Below are 23,509 nucleotides of genomic sequence, written 5' to 3' on the forward strand. Positions count from 1 at the left end.
TCCTTCCTTCCTTCCTCCCTCTCTTTAATGTTGCTGAATGGCCTGGGATAATGCAATATTCGACAGAGCAACAAGGAATGTTGTAGGCATGTTCTTACAACAGCAAAAAACAACAAGAAAAGCAACACCTCTTCTCTAGTCTGATTTCTCTCAATCTATAAATATAAATTTAATTGCGTAACTCTTCCTTTAAACATATGTAGTAGTATTTATGTATTGTGTATTTACTTCTCCTCACAATATATCTTTTTCTACAAGGAATATATGCTTTATATAGAGTCCTTCAGGATTCCATTTATTCATCTATCTGTTCATTATGTCACATTGTAACTATAAGGAAATGATGCATCCATCCATCCAGGCAGGCAGTGTCCCATATATTTAATTATGTATGATATATATTCAACTGATTCTTTGAGCCATGAGTTTATGAATAAAGAGTAGGGATTCTTATTTATCCGAGGAAAATGTGGAAATATACCCTTTCCTACCTTTATTTCAAGTTCAGTCCAACGATGCATTTCGAATTACAGCGGAGTCCTTTTATTTTTTAAGGGATTTTTTAAACTCCATTATACAAAATGCTATATTCTTTATCCACGGATCGAATAAAATAAAAACTTTGAAATAATTGGAGTCGAATGTTCTTTGTTTGATTAACAACTAATTAACGTAGGAGATGAAATTATTAGAGGTATTAATTAACTATTTGAATATTTAAGAATCTAGAAATGAAAATGAGATCATCAAAAAATTCTGGGTTTTATTTTTATTTTTAAATATGCAGTGTTAAAATAAGAGCTATAAATACAACTACTGAAAAAATAATGGAAGGGTCTCTGATCCTCCATGGCCCCACGTTATTACAGTACTGCAAAGTCATCAAAGAAATAAATTTGTACAACAATATTCAATCAGTTCTTAATTGAAGTAATTCCCCAAGAATATTTTCATCTCCTACGCCAGTGGTTCCCAATTGATACTCCACAATGCCTTTCTGCTCTCCGGTGAAACGTCAAGGGTTCCACAAGAGATTACATAAATAATAATTAAAATATTTTGTCAAGCATATGATAGATATTTAATACTATTGGGATCCACGTTGATGAAAAAGTTGGGAATACCTATCCTATTATGAATGGATCAAGTACTTGAGTAGTCAGTTACAAAAAAGGGAATATAAAAATGTATTTTTATCCTACTCTCAAATTTGTATTTGAATGAGTGATTAATATTCGTGCAAAATTGAAAGGTGTTGTTGTCCTTCTAAAATATGAGTAATAATAATAATAGGAATAGATCAATTTTGTAAATGCATATGCATCTCGCAAAGTGAGGGCTTACTGGTATATTATGTACATAATATACCAGGGTCAGAGAGTGTTTATATATATTTACTTATGTATATAGTAATGCTATTTCTCAACACAACCTTGGAATCTCTTCCTTTCCCTCTCTGTGTTATTATCACAATGATTGCATAAAGTGTACTATTATAATATGTATATATATACGAAAGAGGAAAGAAAAACTCAATGACTACTAGTCCTGCTACAAGTTACGACTATTAATACTCCTTCTCACGGATGAGGAAATTTCCCCTCTCTATACATATATGTAGTTTAAATGTATTTCTGTTCCTATTTCAAATTCACTCTCTCATGCTTGAACATATTTCTTCGTATGTAGCATATAAGAATCCAAATGAACTTCTTGCCAAAAAATAGTAACACAACTTATATATAGAGAGATAGATAAAAGTTCTTCTAATGATGGAATAATCCTAATTGTGTCAAGGTGAAAAAGTATTTTTTTCCCTCTCTCTCTCTTTGTTTCTTCCTCTTCATCTTCTTATTAGTTATTATTACTACTCATTAGTGCTGGATTCCATTATTATTACTCGAACTCGGAAGGGGGGGTGGGGTAACTTTACTAAAGCAGACAATTTTAAGAAAATGTATGGAAAATCGAACTTATCCTGAACAACTCGAATTATAATCGAAAGGTGAAATATTTGTGTAAATATCACTTTAAAAACAATTCAAAAACTACTACAAACGCTTATTTTTCTTATTAAAAGAAGAGTTGCTCATGTTTTGAAAAGGAGAAACAACCACATTATATATTATGGAGAACTGTGCAGCAAAGACTCCAACAATACCAAACTCAAAAGTTTCTACATGGTAGGATGATAATATTTTAAAGGAGCACATTTGGCCACAACAGGTTCGACTTTAGGAGGGGGGAGTAATATTATTAAATTAAAAAAAAAACACTTTAATTTTAAGTCAATTTTTAACACACATCATTTTTCCATCCCAAAAACAGACATTTCATGAACATATACATATAAAACACAACATTTAAAAAAGGGTATGCCCCGAGAAAGAAGGCCGCTTGGTTACCCTAAATTTGAAAATCAATATTCTTATCATGACTTATTATATGAGAGTAAATTGAGCGCATAATTATCTATAAAATTGAGCATGAGAACCCATACGCAGATAACCTAAATATCTAATTTTTCTGGACTTTTTTGCGACGATTTGATCTGGTATCGGAGTAAAAAAACTTATGTATGGAACAGTCCCCTGACGCAGCCTGTAAAAAGAGGACGATGGAGTATGGATGAATCGCCCTAGTATGTATGTTATCCTAACAAGGACTCGACTCTGGAACTGAGTCCAACACTATTGTAACTACTCATAATATTATCTAGAGTAGTTATCTTTCCTAGGCATAATGACTACATACTAGAAAGCCTGATCCACACTCCATTCTCCATGACGTCAAAATGCAAGCAGCACACTAATTATAATATTAGATATGCATGTTCATTAATCAATACGTTAATTAAGAAATCCTTGTAAAATGTAAGGATGTATTTAAGAAATATGCCTTTAATTTTTTCGTTGTATGAGTGCATAAAATGTACACTACTTGTGTCGTGCATTATTGAACAGTTCTACAAAGGTTTTTTTCTTATTAGTTATTAGTACCACTATGATCTATGGACTATGTACCTACCTACCTTTGTAGTTATCCACAAAAATGTAGACAAGAAAAGAAGAAGGAAAGAGAAAAAAAAAAGGAAAAGAGGAATCAGGGAATTGGGACAAGGTTAGGTATATTCGTATTATTATATTATAGAGTATAGACAGACCCATACACACTGCTTCATATATACCTTCAGATTTCTTAAAAGGATGCTGAATGATGGACGGTCAGTTAATAGTCTGTCAGAAAGAAAAAAATTATTTAAAAATATAATATAATATACATACATATATGTAATAAAAGTATGTGTAAGAAGAACAAGAAAAAAAAAAAAAAATGGTCGACGACGTCTTTGTAGTCGACGTCATCTTCTTTTTCTTCTTCCTAGACAAAGCAACAGTTAATTCTTCTCCTTTTTTTATTCCTTCTTCTTCCTTTTATTTTTTCAAGGTTTTACTTTCCTTTTATTATTATTATTGACCAGAAAAATCCCGTCCTTGACGGGGTTTTTATTTATATACATATACATTTCTTAATAAGTATAACTTTATATTATTTTATGAAGAAGACCATGTTAATTTCTCCTTTTTTTCATTCTTTTTTTTTGCCTGTTTTTTATTTCATATATTATGAAGTGTTTCTTTATAATATAAAGGAAGAAGGGATCCATTGCGGAAATGGTTCAGACTTCCTTCCTTCTTCTGTATTAATATATATTTTTTAATGTAAGTTCCCTGCTGTCGTGAGTCTTTTTCTTTGGATTCCCTCACTCAATTTCCATCATCATTTAAAGTGATAAAGGGATCACGCTGCATAACATATAACTACATATATGTATGTAAATAGCCTCCCTCTCCTGCTTTCTGTATTGCAAAACGCACACACACACAAACGATAGAGAAGAAAACAACAACAACTAGAAACAGCAACCATTTATTTACTTTTTATGTTATTTTGCAACTTCAGATCTTCCTCTTCTTGTTAGTCTTTCCATTGCCAACATATATGTATATAATTAGAGAGCCTCTCTCATTTTTTGCTCTCTTTAATGTTTACTATATGTAGTCTACATGCATAAAATAATATAATATTTATTATAGGAAAGAAGGAAGGTAGGAAAGACGGACAGACGCACGAACGGAAGAGGAGAAGAAGAAAGAGAGGAGAAAAGTGCATTCTGTGAGGCCCTCCCCCCTCCCTTTCTCTCCACTCTCTCTACAAAACAACATCTACCACTTATTTGTCTGTCTTTCTTTTGGCAAGTTTTTCATTGAATTTCAAGACCATAATATTACATACTTCATATATATTAATATATAATAAAATATTTGGAGAGAAGGCTCTCAAAAAAGGGTTTATACATATATCACCAGAGAGAGAGAGAGAGAGTATATACCAACAAAGGACCCTTACATATAATGTAGAATATCCCATACTTACTACTTACAAAGTTAAAGAGAGAGAGAGGAAACTGTATAGTAACAAAGGCTCATTGTTGCTTGCGCCTCAATACTTATATTTATAAGCCTTACAAATGAGTTCAGGGTCGATTTTGAGTTGATTTTGTGAGAGGCCCTTATATATATAAATATATATACATTAATGAATGACCCAGAAACACACAATCTATCCATCTATCTATTTATACATATATATATACATACAAAGGAGAACAGAGAAATCCTTCTTTTTCTCATCTCCAAGAACCACTTTCTAAAAAATGAAAAAATACAACGAAATACATATGTACATACATACTGTGTTTGTGTCTGTCTGGAGTAATAAAGAAGAAAATAAATAAAAAGTGAGAAACAACATCGTAGAAAAAAGACTCTATTTCATTTCAAAGTCAAATGATGTCTTTTAGATAGCATAGACATGAATCATTGCCAAAGGGATGTTGATATCATGGATACGTAGATACAATGTGGATAAATGGAGGAGTAACTTTAACTTTCAAGTTACAATAATGCTACAACCATGTTATGTACTACGTAACAAATACTTAGATGTACATACATAGAACATCCATTACGTAACAGAAGAGCCCCTTTTTGTGTGTATTCAAAAGAACCAATGATAATAATACGCAGTGAAGTAAGTACCTCTGTAAAGATTTTCCTCTTTAATAAGCTGATGGTAGTGGGAAAAGGATCTGCTTTGTTGGTATTCTAGCTATTCCATGGCTGAGGTGATGTGTTTACTGCTGCCGATTCCTACGCCTCTTTTTACTCCTTACCATTGGGAATGATGTCATCATAAATATTCTCTCCACAGCTATGTACATTGTACATATTTGATATTATACTATTATAATACTATCTTCCACCCACGAGAAGAAGAAGGGAAGAGGAACGTTATTTTCTGTACTTCAGTTTGCAAAAAAACAACAACAACAACAACGAACCAAATACATACATATATATTGTACAGTTGTTCTTAAAGCAACGAATGAGTGGCTCAAGGAATGGTTGGCTTGTTCCATTATAATAATGATGATATGAGTATTATGAAATACATCAGGGAAATACGAAAGAGAGAGAGAGAGAGAATCTAACGGCAATACATGTTTCCCCCTCTTCATTATTTTTAAACCAAGACCATCATATCGATGATGATGATTATTACCTATGTATGTAGCATGTATCCCCCGCCCCCTTCTCTGTCTGTCTGGAATAAGATCCATCGACATTCTATGTAGGTTTTATGAGAAGCCCAGTGTGGACTGTTGTGTGGTGAAAGCTTTTTGTAAATCCTTCGCTACAACCTATGAAGCCTGAGGAACGCTCCTATGACCTTGAGAACACGAACCTTACGGAATGGGAATTAACGGTGGTCGTCACTCAGGCTACCACCAGCTCCGTTACTTAGAACATTATATATATTGCATGTACTTGTTCTAATATAATGTTGTCTATCCATCTATGTATGTATATATGTAACTCACGACTACATAATGTTATATCAATGTATATAGGAAGTCAGTCAGTCAGTGAGCCAGAGATTTTAAACTTACATACAGTTAGTTGGATACATTCTACATAATTAATCAGTATTACTTCATCAGTAGACTAACGAACCATCTATCCTTTATTGTCACTATAGCATGAAACCGAGTAGTTGTTGACTTCTATAGTAGGTTCAACTACATGTAAGTTATATTTAACTTACAATGACTTTTTAAATCCTCATGCCTAGGTACATCCTAATATGTACATATGTATGAGTATGGTAGAACCCATGATTTTGATTTTTTGATTTTTTTTGCTAGCTTTTTTTTCATCTTTTATTTTTTTGCTCTAATCATTATACATAATATTATGTAGAACACGCCTATTTCCCCACGACTCTTGCTTCTTTTCCATGGCTCCTCCAAATGAATACATATATAAAAGAATGAAGCAGCACTATGAATCAACAGTCAACCATTTCTTAATTCCCCCCTCTTTTCCTCTCTCTATCTCTAACACCACACCATAGAGGAAATACGCAATTTAATTTGTATAGGAATTAAGCAGTAACGAAAATTTCTTCCCAATGGTTCTACGCTTTTTATTTCAGTACTGATGATGATATATCCCTACATAATACATAAACACATCCCAACGGACAAGCACTTCCGGAAATTCCATGCTTGCTTTACTCTTTCTAATAGTTATGTACCATGCTTTAAGTATTATTACTTTTATATTTTAAAAGGAGCTCCGGAAATGGAGGCTCTGAGAGGGGATTCATAAAGTATATATCTCTAAGTACAGCATATTTGAAGCTTGTTGAGTATAGGTACATCCTACATGTGTGTAATTGATAAATAGGGAAAGAAAAGGCTTGGCACTTAACCACCTCTTTAAACTTCTCAAGCAAGGTGTGTGACTCTAATGATGTGTCGTTCTCGATTTGCACACGTCGTTACCTTTACCATTCCCAAAATTTCTTTCTCTAAAAAAGATGTAAAAAAAAGGCCCAAAATCAGTTAGTAATTAGTTAGCCAAACATTCCTAGAATTAAGGAACTAATATTCAATAATGTTCATTCAAAAGTGTTTAATACGTCTTAACAAGAGTACGAATTAGAATTCAACCCATTATCAAAGGTGTTCGGAATAGGGATAAGGGAAAATCCATACCTAACAACAAAATATATCTAGGCTTGGCGCTTAACCACTTCTTTAAGCTTCTAAACCAAGGTGTGTGTGTGACCCTAAAGATGTGTCATTGTCGTTTTGCACAAGTCGTTACCTTTATTGACTATTACAACTTTTCTTTCTCTATAATAGAAAAAGAAAAAAAGCACAAAATCAGTTGGTAGACGTTATCCAATACTTCTTCTGAATTCCGGAATGTTTTCCATTTATTAGTCTGAAGCTATTACGAGTTAAATGATTGTCAATTCAAATTGTTCGACCAATCCTTAACGTTGTTCAGAACAACTCAGTCATAAGAGGAAAATAAACTTTGAAAAATCGAGAGGTGTGAATTGTTGTTTAAGCGGTATTTGGCTTCTTGTGATTAATTTTTGTGTGTATGTGGGGGGGGAGGAGAGGGGAGGGTAGAAGAACAAGAATTAAATACACATATATTTGTTATTGGAGTTTAGCAGATAGAACTTGACTACTTTTTGATTCTATCTTTTTTCTTTTTCTACGCAATGAAAGCTCCGAAATAAGAGCATGTATATACTATGTACATATAAATATACTGAGTAATTTTTTCGTAATAATTAGGCCACTACAAAAGAAAGGAATGGAAACAGGAGCAGAAAAAGTGAAAAACACACATAGAGTCAAACAAGGAATGTTGTTTTGGAATCTAATGACATACATATTTTTGTGTGACACATTCAGGACGACTCAAAGTATGTATGTATAATACTATGATATACAAGGATAGTTGTTTGACTCTGAACTCGAATCCCTAAAACATTTTGTGAGAAGGTAGGCAACATACATTCATACATAGTACACATCATCATTATCATCATGAACATTGAACATCCCAAGTCCTAAGTATTACATAATACTTCCAAGTTAGTCCTCTCTCCTCCCTCTGCCCTTCTCCTCCTTCACACGCGTCTGCACCTTAAATAACAACTATAATTGTACAATGAACAACTCTTCTTAAGTATTTATGTTATAGTAAAAACCCGACTAATATTTAAGTATTTTACCCTCCCTAATACGACAACACAAAGCGAATCAACATTTATTTTTATTTTTTCTATGGACTACAACAGCATAATATAATGTGTAAGCCTTTAAACCTGTTGCTCCAAGGAGCTACCAACAAATCTCCTTCGTCTGTTCTTTCATTTTACTATTCGTATGAATCAATGGCACAACAAAGAAGGACGGACCATTTCCCCTCTCCACATGAAAGAGTTTCTAAGAAACTAGGCACTCAAAACATGATATGGGTTATGATGACTCATTGTGAAATGGATCTTATAGTGTGAGGTATAGTTCTCCCTAAAATGCACGTATTTTCCCAACTTATTCCAAGGAAGGACACTTTGAGATATTTACGGAATGATACTAATAATTCCTTGAATAATGGGCAATTGCAATTCACTATTATCCCTTTTCAACCATAGTAAACTTGAATAACGCATGATCACACTAAAAAAATAAACACACATCTAAGTAGCAGTAATGCTAAATAAAAACACGTAAATAAACTATTAATAATCAAGAATAAACGTAAGACTATCCTCGGCTATGTAAAGAAACTACTAATAAGTAAATAACGCTTATTGATTCCATAATACAGTCCCGGTTCACGGCTTTATTAATTTATCTCTTGTACATGATAGGCAAAAGCTGTCTTGTAGATCTGGGCTTCTAAACTGCCGACCTAATCCGGAACTTTGAGGGTTAAAGTTTAACTCCAAGACCCAAGAGGAGAAATATATTTAAATAATATGGATTTCCGGATATGCATGTTCCATTGGAACTTTCCTCATAGGACTTTTGCTCATACTAGTTGAGTTGAGAAGGCTTATAACCTTATAATTTCATTCTATTTACCAGGATAGAAAACACTAAATATATGTATACTTCATATTTGCAACGAGAAAAGGCGTCAGAGTTCAATATACCAACTTACTCATACAAGACCAATACTTTGAGGAATTAAGACTAATATGTTGAGAAAAATAGGTTTATTTCCTTTGTTGTTTGATAAGGCTTTCAAGAGTTGAGACAAATCCATAACTAAACTTTGAGGTTTGATACTCGATATCGAAACAAGAACCACGTCTCTACTACATACACAACTAAATCAATAAGGAGAAAAGGAAGAATCTGCTCTCATTACGTAAAATGATATGAAATTAGTAAATAAGAAGAATTTATCTCCAGACACAGATGACGTGATCAAGTGTTAAAGACACCAAACATTTTAAAATGGGTTGAAGCCAAGACTTTGGGGTGTTAAGGCCTAAACGATATTGATTTTGAGAACTGCATTAATACCCTGTACATATTCAAAGGCACAGTTAAAATAATTTAGACTTCGGAGTTCAAGATCGACTTTCATTAGAGAAATGTTGTCAAATCTAAGAATGGAGACATTTTGGAGTTACAAATCTGGAAGGGACATGCCTCTACCCTAAATGCGGCTATCTACATATCCAAATGTGGTATGAGATTCATCCAGTCTCTCTCTATCTCAAGACACGAATAAGAGGATCACACATTTCTTTGAAAATACATATATATGTATTAAGGATTGAGTAATATTAAACAAAAAGTAAAAAATAAAAATAGGGACACACCTTTGTATCCATCTAGGAATTAGTTAATATACGGCTACTTACTGCCTAGGTAGTAGGTACCTCTACATTAAAGACCTCAATACAATATTTATAAGCATACATTGAACATATATGTCAATTCATAATAAAAAAAATACTATCAATATTATGTTATATTAAGGAAATTTTCTTTTTTCATCCATTCCGAAGCGTTCAGAGACTTTTTTATAAATTAATCAAATGTCCAGTTTCAGAAAGGGATTCATTTTAAAAATAGGTTTCTATAGAAAATAATATTTAAACTTTTGAAAGAAAAAAATCCAAAATAGTTAAAAAAAAGAAGACAATATTATTGATTCAATAAAACTATTTTCTTAAAATTATTAATTTCTAAATAATTACATCCCCCCTCCCTTAGCCAAGTATCCAATTGTATCAATATATATATATATATATGCATACATATATTGTGTACAAGTTGCAACCTGTACAAGTTCAATCCCGTGAACATGAGTCATTATAAGTTCCTACACCTAATTGGTGCTATCATTTCATTTTGATCTCTTAAAATAGATGATTATTATTTGAACTGTAAAATTGATTAGTAATTACAATAAAAAAAGTTCAAAATGACACCATTTATATATCAACCATCCTGACGTATTCCATTAGTCCTTCATCAAAAGTACAATAAATACATCATTTAAACTTCTTCATCGGAACTTGTACAAGTTACAACTGGTGCAGATTAGCAACTTGTATCCGACATGTTATTACATATATAGTCAAATCCGGAGAAAAAAAGCTCTATTTTTTAGATGAAAAGCTGACTATATCTAGGATTTTTTTAATATACAAAGTATATAAAAACCACAATTTTTGGATGCTTATGTAAATAATTAATTTTCAAACTCCCTATTTCTGGCAACCAATTTTTGATTAGATCTTATTTTTGTGAGATCTCGAAGGTTTTTAGCTCACTTTTCAGGAAAAGTGTTTTTCGTGGAGGACACATGATTTGTATCATCCCTATTGTTTAAAAGAAACATATAGTAAAAAAATGTAAGGCCAGCTTACAAATTATATCTATAAATAGGAAAAATCTTCATGGGAATTCTTCACTTTCATGAATTCGTATGAAGTTGATATCAAAGAAGGAAAAAAAAAAGAAGAAGAAGAATTTAAGCGGATTTTTACTTCATGTTTCTTCTATATTAAGTATTTTATGTTGTAAAATATTGGTAAATGAGAGAACGTCGACTATAAGCCTATTCTATTATATCTAGATTGGACTACATGCTACTTAAATGTATCTAGTTTACTCGTCATAGATAATATATACAATGGCTGTAAAAACCATTTTGTGAGCTTGGAATTATCCAAGTTCCTTGTTAATTGATTCTCTTTTTTAAGGAATAACAAACTTTTATAATACAAATTTATCCACAGAGTTGTTCACTGACGTTATCAATCGCACCATAATTGAAGGACACACCATTTTGGGGGCTCAAATTTGATATTATAATACATAAAAAGGACAAATTTGCAATAAATCTAGATAAAACTTCATCAAATATTAAAAAAAAAAGATTACATAATTGCATTGAATACTACTTAATACTTAATGATAAACAGTGACATTTGAATAAAAGCCAGTTTATATGTTGAAAATCCCTTAAAGTATATAAATTTGAACAATTTTTTTTGATCGATTAGTGAGTAGAAAAATAGGAAAATTAGAGAAACGTATCTTATTCTTTCCATTGTAGTAGTTAAGTTTTACCTACACTCTGGAAAATAAGATTGTATAACGATGTAATGACAACTTATAAAACATTTTAAGGTCAGATATAAAATGAAAGTAGTAAATGAAGGAATACATTTTGACAGACAGTTATGATCAAGTTTTTTTTTATTTGATGGTCCTATTTTGACATCTAATAGTTCACTATTTTTCTTAATATAAATGAAACATAGATTTTCATTGTTATAAAACTTGGTTGCTTAGGCCCCCAAAATGGTGGACATGAACTGTGCTGTAAAGTTGTACGTACAACGTACAAGGAAAAGAGGAGACTTACAAATAAGAGAGAAAAAACAAGGCAAATAAAGAGTAACAATAATCACACAACCGGAAATGGATTTCCAAATACGTGATCTTCTGCAAAAATAAATTGCTTATTTTTATCGTTATTTTTACCTTTAAAGCGTGCCTAAATAGGAAATATGTATGTGTGTCTACTAGGGAGATAAGTTGCCGTCGTCGTCGTGTTTTGCACAAGCATGATATATATTTATTTTTCCTTCTATGTATTACTATCAAAGATATAAATATAGAATAAGTAAATAAGAGCTCGACTTACTCGTACGTATGTCCAAAGTTATTACAACAACAACAAAATCAACAGCCTGAGTGAGTAAGTTAGTGAATGTTACGTAATACAAGCGGAAAAAGGCGATTTTGAAATTTGTGAATGTGTTGTAGTCTTATTTTTTTTTGAGCATTCATGCCCTGAAATATTTTATTCATTACAAACATATAATTATTAATTATGTTCTACATATATCATCATTATAATAGCAATAAATATATTCTTTTGTTTATTATATTCTGTTGCAGAGAGAGAGAAAGAGACAGAAATAGAGCTAAGCTGCTTTGTCAGTGTTTTTATATGTACAATGTATGTAAAAAATACATAATAATATAATAATTTTTAAATTATATACAACTTTTTATAAGAATAATTATGAGTTACATGTTATGTATAGATGACACTACTTGTGGAATACCCAGAGTGTTTTTCTTTTCAAAACAGAGACGTCTAGCGAATATTTAAAGCAATAAGCTCGGAAGTTTATAATGATATGAAGGCCGCAACCTCTCCCTTAATGATATATTGTATGCGATTTATGAAGAAGTTTTACATTGTACATGTTGCAATTTGTACCTCTTATAAAGCCTTATTTAATTACAACATGATACATTTTAACTAACAACTAATCATTGGTTGATGCAACAATTTTATTCTGATCTATTAGTGCTACTTGGTTGTAATATGTATATTTACGAATAATATAGCATTTGCATTTTATAATATATCAAATTATACTAATCGTTAATGAGTATTCTTTAATTAAATTAATCAAAAATTACTTCAGTAATATATCAACAATCCTCATCACAAATACTGTAATTAATCATTCATCTCATTTTTTTATTGCAACTTGTACAGAATTGTGCTTTGTACAATTTGCAATATATTGTTACAATTTGTTCAGAATTACATATATTATATAAAAATTGATATTCTCACATTATTAGTAGACATATGGAATTTAATCTATCCTTAAAAAATTTATATTATACATATACATAAATCAATAAGAAAAAAGTTCAATGACTATTTAGGCTACTTCATTGCTAAAAAAGGGACTGTAAAAATATTAAAGAAAAAAATGGCTTGAAGGATATCATCATTTATGTATGTATCTATGGTCAGACCTCGAAAAAATCTGTGATTTTTTAAATTTATTTCGTTACCTCTTCCATAGAACACATGTTGCATTAGGTTTTTTTTTTAGTTTTTTTTTTGCAATATTAATTAAATTATGTAATAATAATTAACTAATTATGTTACAACATTATTCATAGTTCATACCTTTTCGATCTCCTTCCTTTTTCTCATGTTCATGATTCTCTTCAATGACTTCGGACTTAATTTTGTGGTTGGGAATAATGGGTGGATTAGAAGGTGCGTGGAAGGAGTGATCTCCCCTTTCATCTCCCTTCATACGAGATCTATCATCTGCTGGATGTAAGAGAACAGGCTTATTGATAATCTTGGGGGAGGAGCGATGGCATTTGGAGGGAGGAGGTGAAGAGGAGTCCGGGATTTCTTGTTTTATGGATGGAGGGGAGACGGTTGTCGTTTTGGCTATGATTTTACGTGCTGTGGGCTGTTGACCTGAAAGAAAGGAAATAAAAAATGAGTGATGAGCTAGTATAATAGATTATAGATGATAATTTTACAGAATATTATATTATATAAAGTATTCACCGGATACACAATGTAATTCATTTACAGTGCAGGATTAATATATATGCCATATATATAATAAAAAAAACTATTCCACACTTTCAATGTAGAAGCCTAGGACTATGAACCTCCTTCGTCTCATAAGTTTCTCAATATACATGACTCAGTCCTTTAGTCTGGACCCCATCTCTATTCTGAACCGTTTTGAGGAGAGAAATCATCTCTATCAAAGGATTTGTGAGAAATATAACAGTACACGGCGTCTGGAGTTCAAATCTCTCTATGAAGACTTTCATTTCGATCGGACTCTTCAATCCTTGTCAGGTAAATTTAGCTTCTGCATTGCAGAAGATGGAGGAAAGGAGGATTTGATCTCCTCTATGATCCCGTCCTTTGATCTCAAACATAAGGATAAAAAATTGATTCATAAAAAGAAAAAGTAAGATGTTGTATTTCTATAATTCGTTTCTTTGGTTTTCACTTTGAATACATTATAGAGTCCTGGTCGTGGTACATCCTCTTATTAGAATCCTCAGTGCTTACATCAATTTCTTTGTCAAAGGAGTGAGTCATCAAATCCTTTCCATGAAACTGAAGACTTATTGGAGCAAGGACAAATCTACGTTAGTAACTATTGATTCCTCAGGTTTGGAAACCCTTTCCTTCAAGGAGTTTGTGGCCTTTCTCACAGAGTGTGGATATGAATACTCCGAATCTTTGGTACCAAATGAAGAAATGTACTAATTAAGAAACAATTTTATTTTATTTCTACAGCTATGGATGGCGGATGGGTTTGCAGAGCCTTGGACCCCTCTTTGGTACGTCTGTGATGTTTGTAAAAAAAAATATGACTACATTGTGCACATGGAGACGATTCATGCGGATTTTGACTCCTTGATTCATCGGCAATTTTATAGGAATGAGAAGGAGGTTATAGAGAAGGTTCAGAGATTTTACTATTCACAGCTGACTCAAAGAGATCTCATAAAGCTCTACCAAAAGTATAAATTAGATTTTGACTTATTTGGTTACACATTAGAGCCGTTTTGGACATGGGCAGAAGACCCCTGCATAAATCCTGAATGAAAATCTAATTATCTTCCGTTTTTCCTCATTTATATTGGGAGAATAATATTTGATTTATTTTTAAAGTCAAGCATTGATATAATATTTTATTATCATATTTGATGATAAAATAGATACAAAAGGCAACATAATAAAAGTTTATTATTATAAAAACGTGATACTTTTATTAATTTTTTTATAGATATAATCCTATATCATATTGTTGATTAAAACAGCGTTATAATATTTAATAAATATTTAACTAGTGTTTGTATCCAATATATTGTTTATTTGTCCTAAAAACAGAGTAAAAGCGAGGTTTTTGTGTCTCATCTAGTTAGATAAAGTTCCGACAATTTCTTCAAATTTATTCATCTACAAAAAATCATTAATTGGAGTTAATTGAAATAATACAATTTATTAGGAGTGAAATAACAGAAATGAATAAACCTTTATTTGAAACCTAAGAGTTGATTTATTAACTAAAGAATTATTCATTTGGATCAACTCTAATCGATATCATTGTTCGATCGTTTGCTCTATTTTTTTTATTTTTTTATTCATATACATATACATATATAAATGTAAAAATGTTATACACCTCTGTTATTATCAGAGTAATCAAACAAACGGAAACAATGAAGATTAGAGAAAGATTTCCCTTTATCCACTGATTCCTTTATTCTTCATCAAAAACATATAGAATATCAATACATATTATTTATTATTTTAAATAATCTCTGACTATAAGGCATAGTCCCTAATTATTATGATTTAAATAGCAAGAGTTACATGCACAATACATTGATAAATTAAACGATTCTGTAAAGGAATAGATTTGAAGGCTATACAAACGTTTGAATATGAATTTTTCGACATAAATTACTACTTCATTTTCTCTGATTCTTTAATTCTATATCAATTTTTAGACTTACAATATCTCCTAGATGGTTCATGTCAGCTTCATAAAATGTTGTTAAATAATAGTTGAAACATTGAAGCATGTGAAAAAATTAAAAATAAATAAAATTTGTTAAAAAATGATAGATAATTATAGCTAATATTATTTTAATCTTCCCTCTCTTTCAAAGGGAGAAAATATTTGGAGAGTCCTCTATGTCGTTAACATGTCAACATATACACAACAAAGAGCCCAACGGAATTTGACTCTAACTCCCATTATACCTCCAAGATAGTTAATAAAATAGAAATTCCGTACTATGTAACTTCTAGTCTTGGATTCAAATATTACTCGATCTCACCCCAAATATTAATTAAAAAGTTCTACTAAATTGGAAGTAGAATGACCATAAACTCGAAATATTCGAGTTTATATTAATGTCATCTCCAGTCGTTTATTGAGCTATTCCATATAATTTTCGTTCTCATATTTTTGGAAAAAGATTTGTTCTTTAGTCAAAACATTTGTTCAATCCAGCCCATCATTATCAACATTATTTGATTACTAGTAATTGGTTGCCTTATTTAAGTAGTCAAACTGACTTAATTGTTGAGCTAAAATAGATTTAATCAATTAACTGAATAATATTTTTCTTTTTCTTTACTTGAACTCTACTTGACTCAATGCTCAATAACTCGAATTTGACTGGACTCAATTACCAAAACTCTAACTTCACTATTTATAGGGTATTTTTAGGACCTTCATATACTTATCTATATAGAGTATGTAGAGGTGATTATAGCTATAACCTTTTCTTTTTTAATTAATATAATGAAATTGTATTTTCAATAATGAATTTTTTTAATGTAATATACTTCACCTAGTTACCTACATACTTGTACCTATATACATTATAAGTATATATCTATCTATTAATTATCGAGTTTGGGAAAATTCGTGTTAGGACATAACGAAATATCAATTTTTGAGTTCGAGTATTTATAAATTTCCACATAATATTTACTATGGTTTTTTCTCCTTTTTAAAGCAGGTGTACCACATTTATTATGATGTTTATATACGGGGATAATTTATTTCCAGGAACTTTGCATCCTTGCATTTTTGAAGTACGAGTTTCTCTCCCCCGTATAAGTAATATTTTAAATCACAGAACCTCTTGATTTTGATGGGGAGAGTTGTTGATGTTTGAATATTATAATATGCAATTTAATTATAAATAGATTGCGCGTACATGCATAATAGATGTACTAACCCACCTTAATACAGGACTTCATTGAATTAGAGGAAAGCGTCTGTTGTATTTTTTTTTGAACTGTTCTTTTGGTTGATATTAGGTCGATTTTTGATGGAGCAACCGGGAAAGTAGAACTCTGCCTCATTGCCCTATGGAACCTTCCCAATTGTTGGTATCATTTGTCTTTGAGTATTTAGTTCAATTTTTGGTTAAGTATTGGGGAAGGAGGCGAGGTAGAACTATGCAATCGTACCCCACAAAGTCTACCAAAAACGATACAGAAAAATAGAGAAGGGCCCAAAGGACAATAAGGCATACTATTATATATAAATCAAACATAAAGGAATTATGTGCTGTGGCAGCAATACAAAAGTCTATGATGGTATGGGAGGAATTTAATTCCTTTATGTAGTAGATATATATATACATGAAAGTTCCTCAAGTGAAGGGCTTCAATATGAAAGGAAAAAATGTGACCGAATATCCTTACTTATATAAATCATTTCATTTGGTCCTATATCCATACAGCCCCATATCTGGGTCAGTTATATATTGTAAAACAAAGCATTATAACAGTAAGGTAAAAAATAATATTAATCTAAAAAAGATATCTCTACAAATATTTAAATATACGTTTGTATATTTGTATTGAGATATGTACTTTTCATCAAAGTTTTTAACTTTTTACAAAATATTTTTGGCTGAAAGATATTTGATATTTGTGTAGGAAAATATTTAATTCTTATTGATATTTGTGAATAGTTACATATTTCTAAATAATTTGTCTTCCCCCTCCCCTTTCCCTCATCTATCAAATACTTAAGACGCTCATGAATAATAATAATAATTATAAAAAGTCAATTGCTTTGTTTTATTCTCCATGTTGTGTGTGGAAATGAAGTTATAATCCATCTAAGATATTTTTAAAAGTGCTTTCTATTATGCATATAAAAGTGTCAACATTGTAACTGCATATAAAGATAAATGTTGGAGACAACTTTTAAATCATACACACATTATATGTATTTCCGTTAGAAATATGAGAATAACTACTTTGAGCCCATTTTGGCCTCTGATGGGCTCAAAGTAGTTTTTGAACCTTTTCATATTAAGAGCGATATTTTGAAAGACATTACACTCTCCTGGATTCCAATTTTTTTACGTACCAGGCTCAACTTAGCTATTCAAAGGAAATAATTATATTTGTCCGACATTGCTTCTTTTTACTTCTTGTCCGGTGAAATCAAAGTCTACATAATTAATGAGGTTCCTTGTTTTTTTTCTCTCACTAAATTGCAATCAAAATTAAATATATATGTGTAATGAATATTTTATATACTCAGAGATGTAGTTATGGAGTCTAGACTTGGGCTGACTTGTGTCTGGCTAGTATCATTATCTTTAGAAATGATGGAATGTAATTTTTGTATAAGACACCATTCATTACGGGGTTCTATGATGCTCGTAGGTATCAATAACAATTACTTTTTTCCCTATGACCAATCAATTAACGGGATGCCTATTTCTTTTGAAATTATGCAATATAATTAGAAAAACTATTTAATGGACACTCAACAACATATCATGGAAAGGAAAAAAAAACTTTTCTTGGAGGAGGGAATTATTTTTGTCAATAAGGCTTTACATCTTGTTTCTGAGGGTGTATTTTACATAGATATTATGGGGCACAAGTGATGGAGGGATTTTGGTAGAGAGCTCATTTTTAAAAACAAATTTAGTCAATATTTTTGGAATAGATTGACACAAACTATGTGTACAAATATATGGAATTATGGACTAGATTTTATGTAAGTATTCTATACAAGTCCGTTTTTCAAAATCTCAAAAGAATAATAATTGAATATATATAACTATATAGTTAGTAGTTACTTTACGGATTGATTTCAAATTGTGACACATTTGATAAACCAGTGTAAAAAGTGCTTTGAGTCACTAAGGCAACGAAGAGAGCTGCTGAAGACCATAAAAAACAATTAGTATCATTGCATTTAATTACAAACATATGAGCACTGTTTTTAAAGCAATTCATTATTTTTACTGCATCGATAAATTTTCTGATAGGAACAGTAATAAAAACCATATTGCAAAATATTTCAAACCTATTCTTGACATGCTAAAATAAAATAAAATAACTTTTGGGAATTACCATTTCAAAGGCCCGGTTATACTTGTTTGACTTTGATATTAAAGTCTACTTGAACGTTGCAACATAATAAGTTCCTAGTTTTTTAAGTTTGAGAAGTTTACTATTTGTTTACTCTAACATACTTTAGCCGTCTTATATGAAACTTTGTTTCCATTTGTTTTGTTATACATCATTGGAAAATAAATTTAATAGACTTCTAATGGTGATGCCATTGGGACACTTTAGATAGAGTGAGAAATTCCATTCTGTTTAATAGAGGGGATGCAACCATAAGCAGAGCATAATGTTAAACTAGAGACGAATTCGTGATGCGTTTGGTGTTCGAACACGTCTTGAAATTACTAAAAGTCAATTATTTCATTTTCATCAGCTTTTTTTTTATTTCACCGGATGCTCATGCTTCAATATATAGGACCCTTTGCTTCATAGAATTGAAAGTATTTAACTCCATTAACAATATATTTTTTTTGTATAAGACCAAAATATCTATGTACATACCGGGTAGTCCATTGAAATCTGAACACTTACTAATTTAATAATTAATGAAGGTTGAGCGATTGAAATCAATTCATATTGCGATATATTAATTCATAAACAATTAGTTACAAAACAAAACAAACAAACCTGAGCTCATTAGCTTACGTAAAAGTCGAGAAAAGGCCACATTGACGTGATCGACGAATTGTCTTTCGCCCACTCAAAGCAGTTGGGCGTCTCAAAGACCACCTTCTAAACTATCATCTAGTCTGAAACGTTGGAGAGGCAGAAGGGCTCTGTCAAAAAGGCAAAATTGGACCCGGAAGAGTTAAAGAAAACAGCTCAAGCTAATCCCCTCAAGTCCATGAGGGCCCATATAAGAGAGCTCTGGGTTTCATATCAGAATTTCCAGAGAGCTATAAAAAAAATGGGTGGAAAGTTCACTGTGAGAGTGGAGAGGCCACTGAAAGAATGAAATGAAAGAAACACATCTTCTCCGTTGCAAGACTCTTTTGAACTCCTTTTTCACACTTGTGGCCCCCTATAGGGCTTATGCCAACCACATTGGCTACATATTTTGGTTATTGAAGAGGGAAAGGTCTGCAGTATCCGTCCCCCTCAATGCCACTGTCAGCCAGCACTGAGACGCAATGACAGAGAACTACATCCACAGCGGGTGTCACGCCTTTTGCTACACCCTGGAAAGCATAAATACTGATAAGGACGGCTACATTAATGATAAAAAGACTTGAGACACAGATCTACACAAAGTATTAATTTTGTTGAAATTATATTGTTAATTAATAAATTATATCTTGTTGAAGTTTAAAATTTAAAATTTTCAGATTTTAATGGATCATTCGGTAGACTGACTACCTGGTTAACTATCAATATATGTATATACATTCAATAATATTTTTCTTTGGGAAGTGAGTTGTAAGAAATTATACGACTGTTCGACTCCATTCCTTCGATACTCAACAAGTATCTGAATTTGCTATTCAAAACTACGGAAAGTTATTTTGACATTTGATATCGAATAACAGTTTAACTTATTCTGATCATAGATATAGATCGATAGTATTTTGCCTATAGGTATTATTATTCCATTTCAATTTCTTTCATTTTCATCCAACTTTACATAATTTAATTGTGTTCTTCAATTACCCAAAAAAGTTTAATTTATTAATGTGTTCATGAAAATTAATTCCATGGATAAGGAACAAAATATGGTTTATATCTTTCTTAAATAAATAAAGCTGATATATATAAAGCATCTCAGACATCTTGGTAGATTTTAAAAGAAAAAGTTTTCTCCTTTTTTTAGGTTTAATTAACAGTTAAAATATTTGAACAATAATCCTGGAGTTAAAAACGGCGAGTACTTATAATATATAACAAAGCGTATGCATATTTCAACAAACATTAAAAGAATAAAATATTCACTTTCTTAAAATAAACCAACATTGGAATTTGAGTTTTTTTTTTTTTTTTTTTTTTTTTTTTTTTTTTTTTTTTTTTTGCAATTACAAAAATATAATTGACAATTTAAACAAATAGAAAGTATTTATCACATGTTTAGATATACTTTCACATAAAAAAATCCCCAATAAACCATGAAAATTAGAAAAAACCATAAAATATTTTATAATAATATTAATAATGTGGCGTGGTTGAAAGTACTTGAAGAGATATTAAGTATGTATTTCCTCATCGCCATTCAAAATCGGCATTAAGATAAAGCTAGAAAACTTGGTTTTCCAGAATCAAAGGGTAAGAGTCAAATACTTAAGAAAGTTTGTTTCCTATAATTTACAACTTAAGCGGCCAAAAGACGTTGTAGGCTCTCCACATTATCATCCATCTCTTCTCAAACTGCATTGAATACATTATAATGTATTTTATTTTTAAAAGGTCTTCATTTTTTATTTTATGTTTGAAAAGGTCTTCATTTTTTATTTTATGTTTGAAAAGGTCTTCATTTTTTTTTTCGAGATTCCCTACCAAAATAAATTAAATAGCAACAGTACTGTGTGATATCAGGATCGGTTTTAAGGTGGATCCTTTCCCCCAGAGCAATACCATTTTGTTATATTATCAATATCTCAGAGCATTGGTATTGAGTTGCCGTGTGTAGCTCTCAACATGCCTCCAGAAACAGTAGTTCAGTAGGTTGCATCATGGTCTTGCCCCTTAAGGACATGTGACTATCAAGGAAGCGGAGGGTTAAATTGACAGTATGAACAAGTTTAGGATCTTACTGTGGGAAAATATTACCATCAGGGAAGTTGCACATAATCTTCTATTCCACAACTTCCTGTTTAATGATTGTCCTTTTACATATTCTCGGGGATTGTATTGGATCAAAATGATATTCCAATAAAGTGCTCTGTCTCTACTTTTCAGTCGTGGTGTAATGATTAAAATTGAGCTTCTCAATCTCTAGAAATCTTCATTTAAGCACCGTTGTAATAGCTAGTATTATCAATCACCCAGTATTTTGTGAGCAATGGCTTAAAGGAGCATACTTGAAAAGGATCAAAGTGAGGTCTAACAATGAATAATCACACACCCGCTTGTGATGATAAATATGAAGACAAAAGATTTTCTTTATTTATATTATTAAAAAAAAAAAAGTTTTGTTCTTAACTTTCTTTTCTCCAACATTTCATAAATATACACATTCATACCTTTCTATATAAATTAGATCCACTTAGTTAATTACAATAATTTCTTTCTAGATAAACTCTTCCAATTGTTGTTTTTTATTATTTAAAGAAAAATCTACTATCTTGATTGAGCAAGTTTGGCACTCTATTCAATCATTATTCTCTTCTAATAACTTTGCAAATATTTTTTATAATTAAAAAAAAAAGTAATACATAGGTACTGCTTATTGATATAGGTACATAATATGTATTTATCTACACTACTTGTGTATATAAAAATAATTAAATTAGATACTTTATAATATACGTGTACATATACTTGTATTCATTATTTCAAGTGTCTAGTCTAAATTACAATAAAAATATATAAAACTAATTGTTACAATATCCAATTCTTAAGGTACGAAACGTTATAAAAATATAGTTTCACAATAGCAATAGTATTCATAATTAAATTGTCAGTGCTACAAATTGAATAAGATTTTAATTAATTATATGTAATCTTATAATATAATGTTGATATTATTCAGTTTAGTCTTAGGACCGGTCCTTAAGGCCGCTGTTCCTTCGGACAGTCATTACAAGATCTGATAAAAAAAAAGAAGTTATAAAGTCGCGTGACTTCATCAAGAATCAAACTTTATCAATTTTAGAACTTATATGCAGGACTGAACTAGACGGGACTGCAATCTTCAGTCTCAAATAAGAACCAACAGATCCCTAATTATATGTAGCGTTGTCACGATATTAATATTTTCCTATTGATATCTGGTATAAAAATAAGTATCTTATTTTAGCTGTTTTCCGACTCTTGTATGTTTTAAAGCAACGGACTTTTTGTATTATGAATTCAAAAAGGGTATTATATAGGATTTCGATATTCATGTTCATTCAATATAATGAACCTTTATTATCTATAATATCCATGGATAAATAAATATTTATTTATCCATGATAATATATAAATAATAAATCCACATTTAATACAATTAACAGTATATAAGATAAATGCTGAAGCTGAAGGCTAGCTACCAATTTTTCGTTTTGAGAGTTAAGGCTGCGAGGGACTACAAATATTGACTTGTTTAAAAAGAAGAATACAAAATTATTATCATTGGACTGAAAATAAGAAAAACAACATATAATTCCTTATCAATCCCTTAAATCAGTCATTTAATATATGTGTATATT

General features: G+C 30.9%; 2 protein-coding genes across 2 annotated transcripts in view; one reads left to right on the forward strand and one right to left on the reverse strand.

The window, feature by feature from the left end:
• LOC121119404 (uncharacterized) overlaps nucleotides 1–23,509 on the reverse strand; it is a 100,632-nt gene that overhangs the window by 15,848 nt on the left and 61,275 nt on the right. Inside the window, exon 5 of the mRNA XM_040714064.2 lies at nucleotides 13,407–13,712. Within this exon, the coding sequence (XP_040569998.2) occupies nucleotides 13,407–13,712 (306 nt within the window). The remainder of the gene's footprint in view (nucleotides 1–13,406; nucleotides 13,713–23,509) is intronic.
• On the forward strand, nucleotides 13,711–14,999 carry LOC121119403 (carbohydrate sulfotransferase 14). Its single transcript, XM_040714063.2, has 3 exons — nucleotides 13,711–14,223; nucleotides 14,282–14,504; nucleotides 14,559–14,999. The coding sequence occupies exons 1-3, from the start codon at nucleotides 13,907–13,909 to the stop codon at nucleotides 14,868–14,870; spliced, it is 852 nt and encodes a 283-aa protein (XP_040569997.1). The 5' UTR covers nucleotides 13,711–13,906; the 3' UTR covers nucleotides 14,871–14,999.

Source organism: Lepeophtheirus salmonis, chromosome 6 (genome assembly GCF_016086655.4).
Source record: "Lepeophtheirus salmonis chromosome 6, UVic_Lsal_1.4, whole genome shotgun sequence".
Lineage (NCBI taxonomy): Eukaryota > Metazoa > Arthropoda > Copepoda > Siphonostomatoida > Caligidae > Lepeophtheirus > Lepeophtheirus salmonis.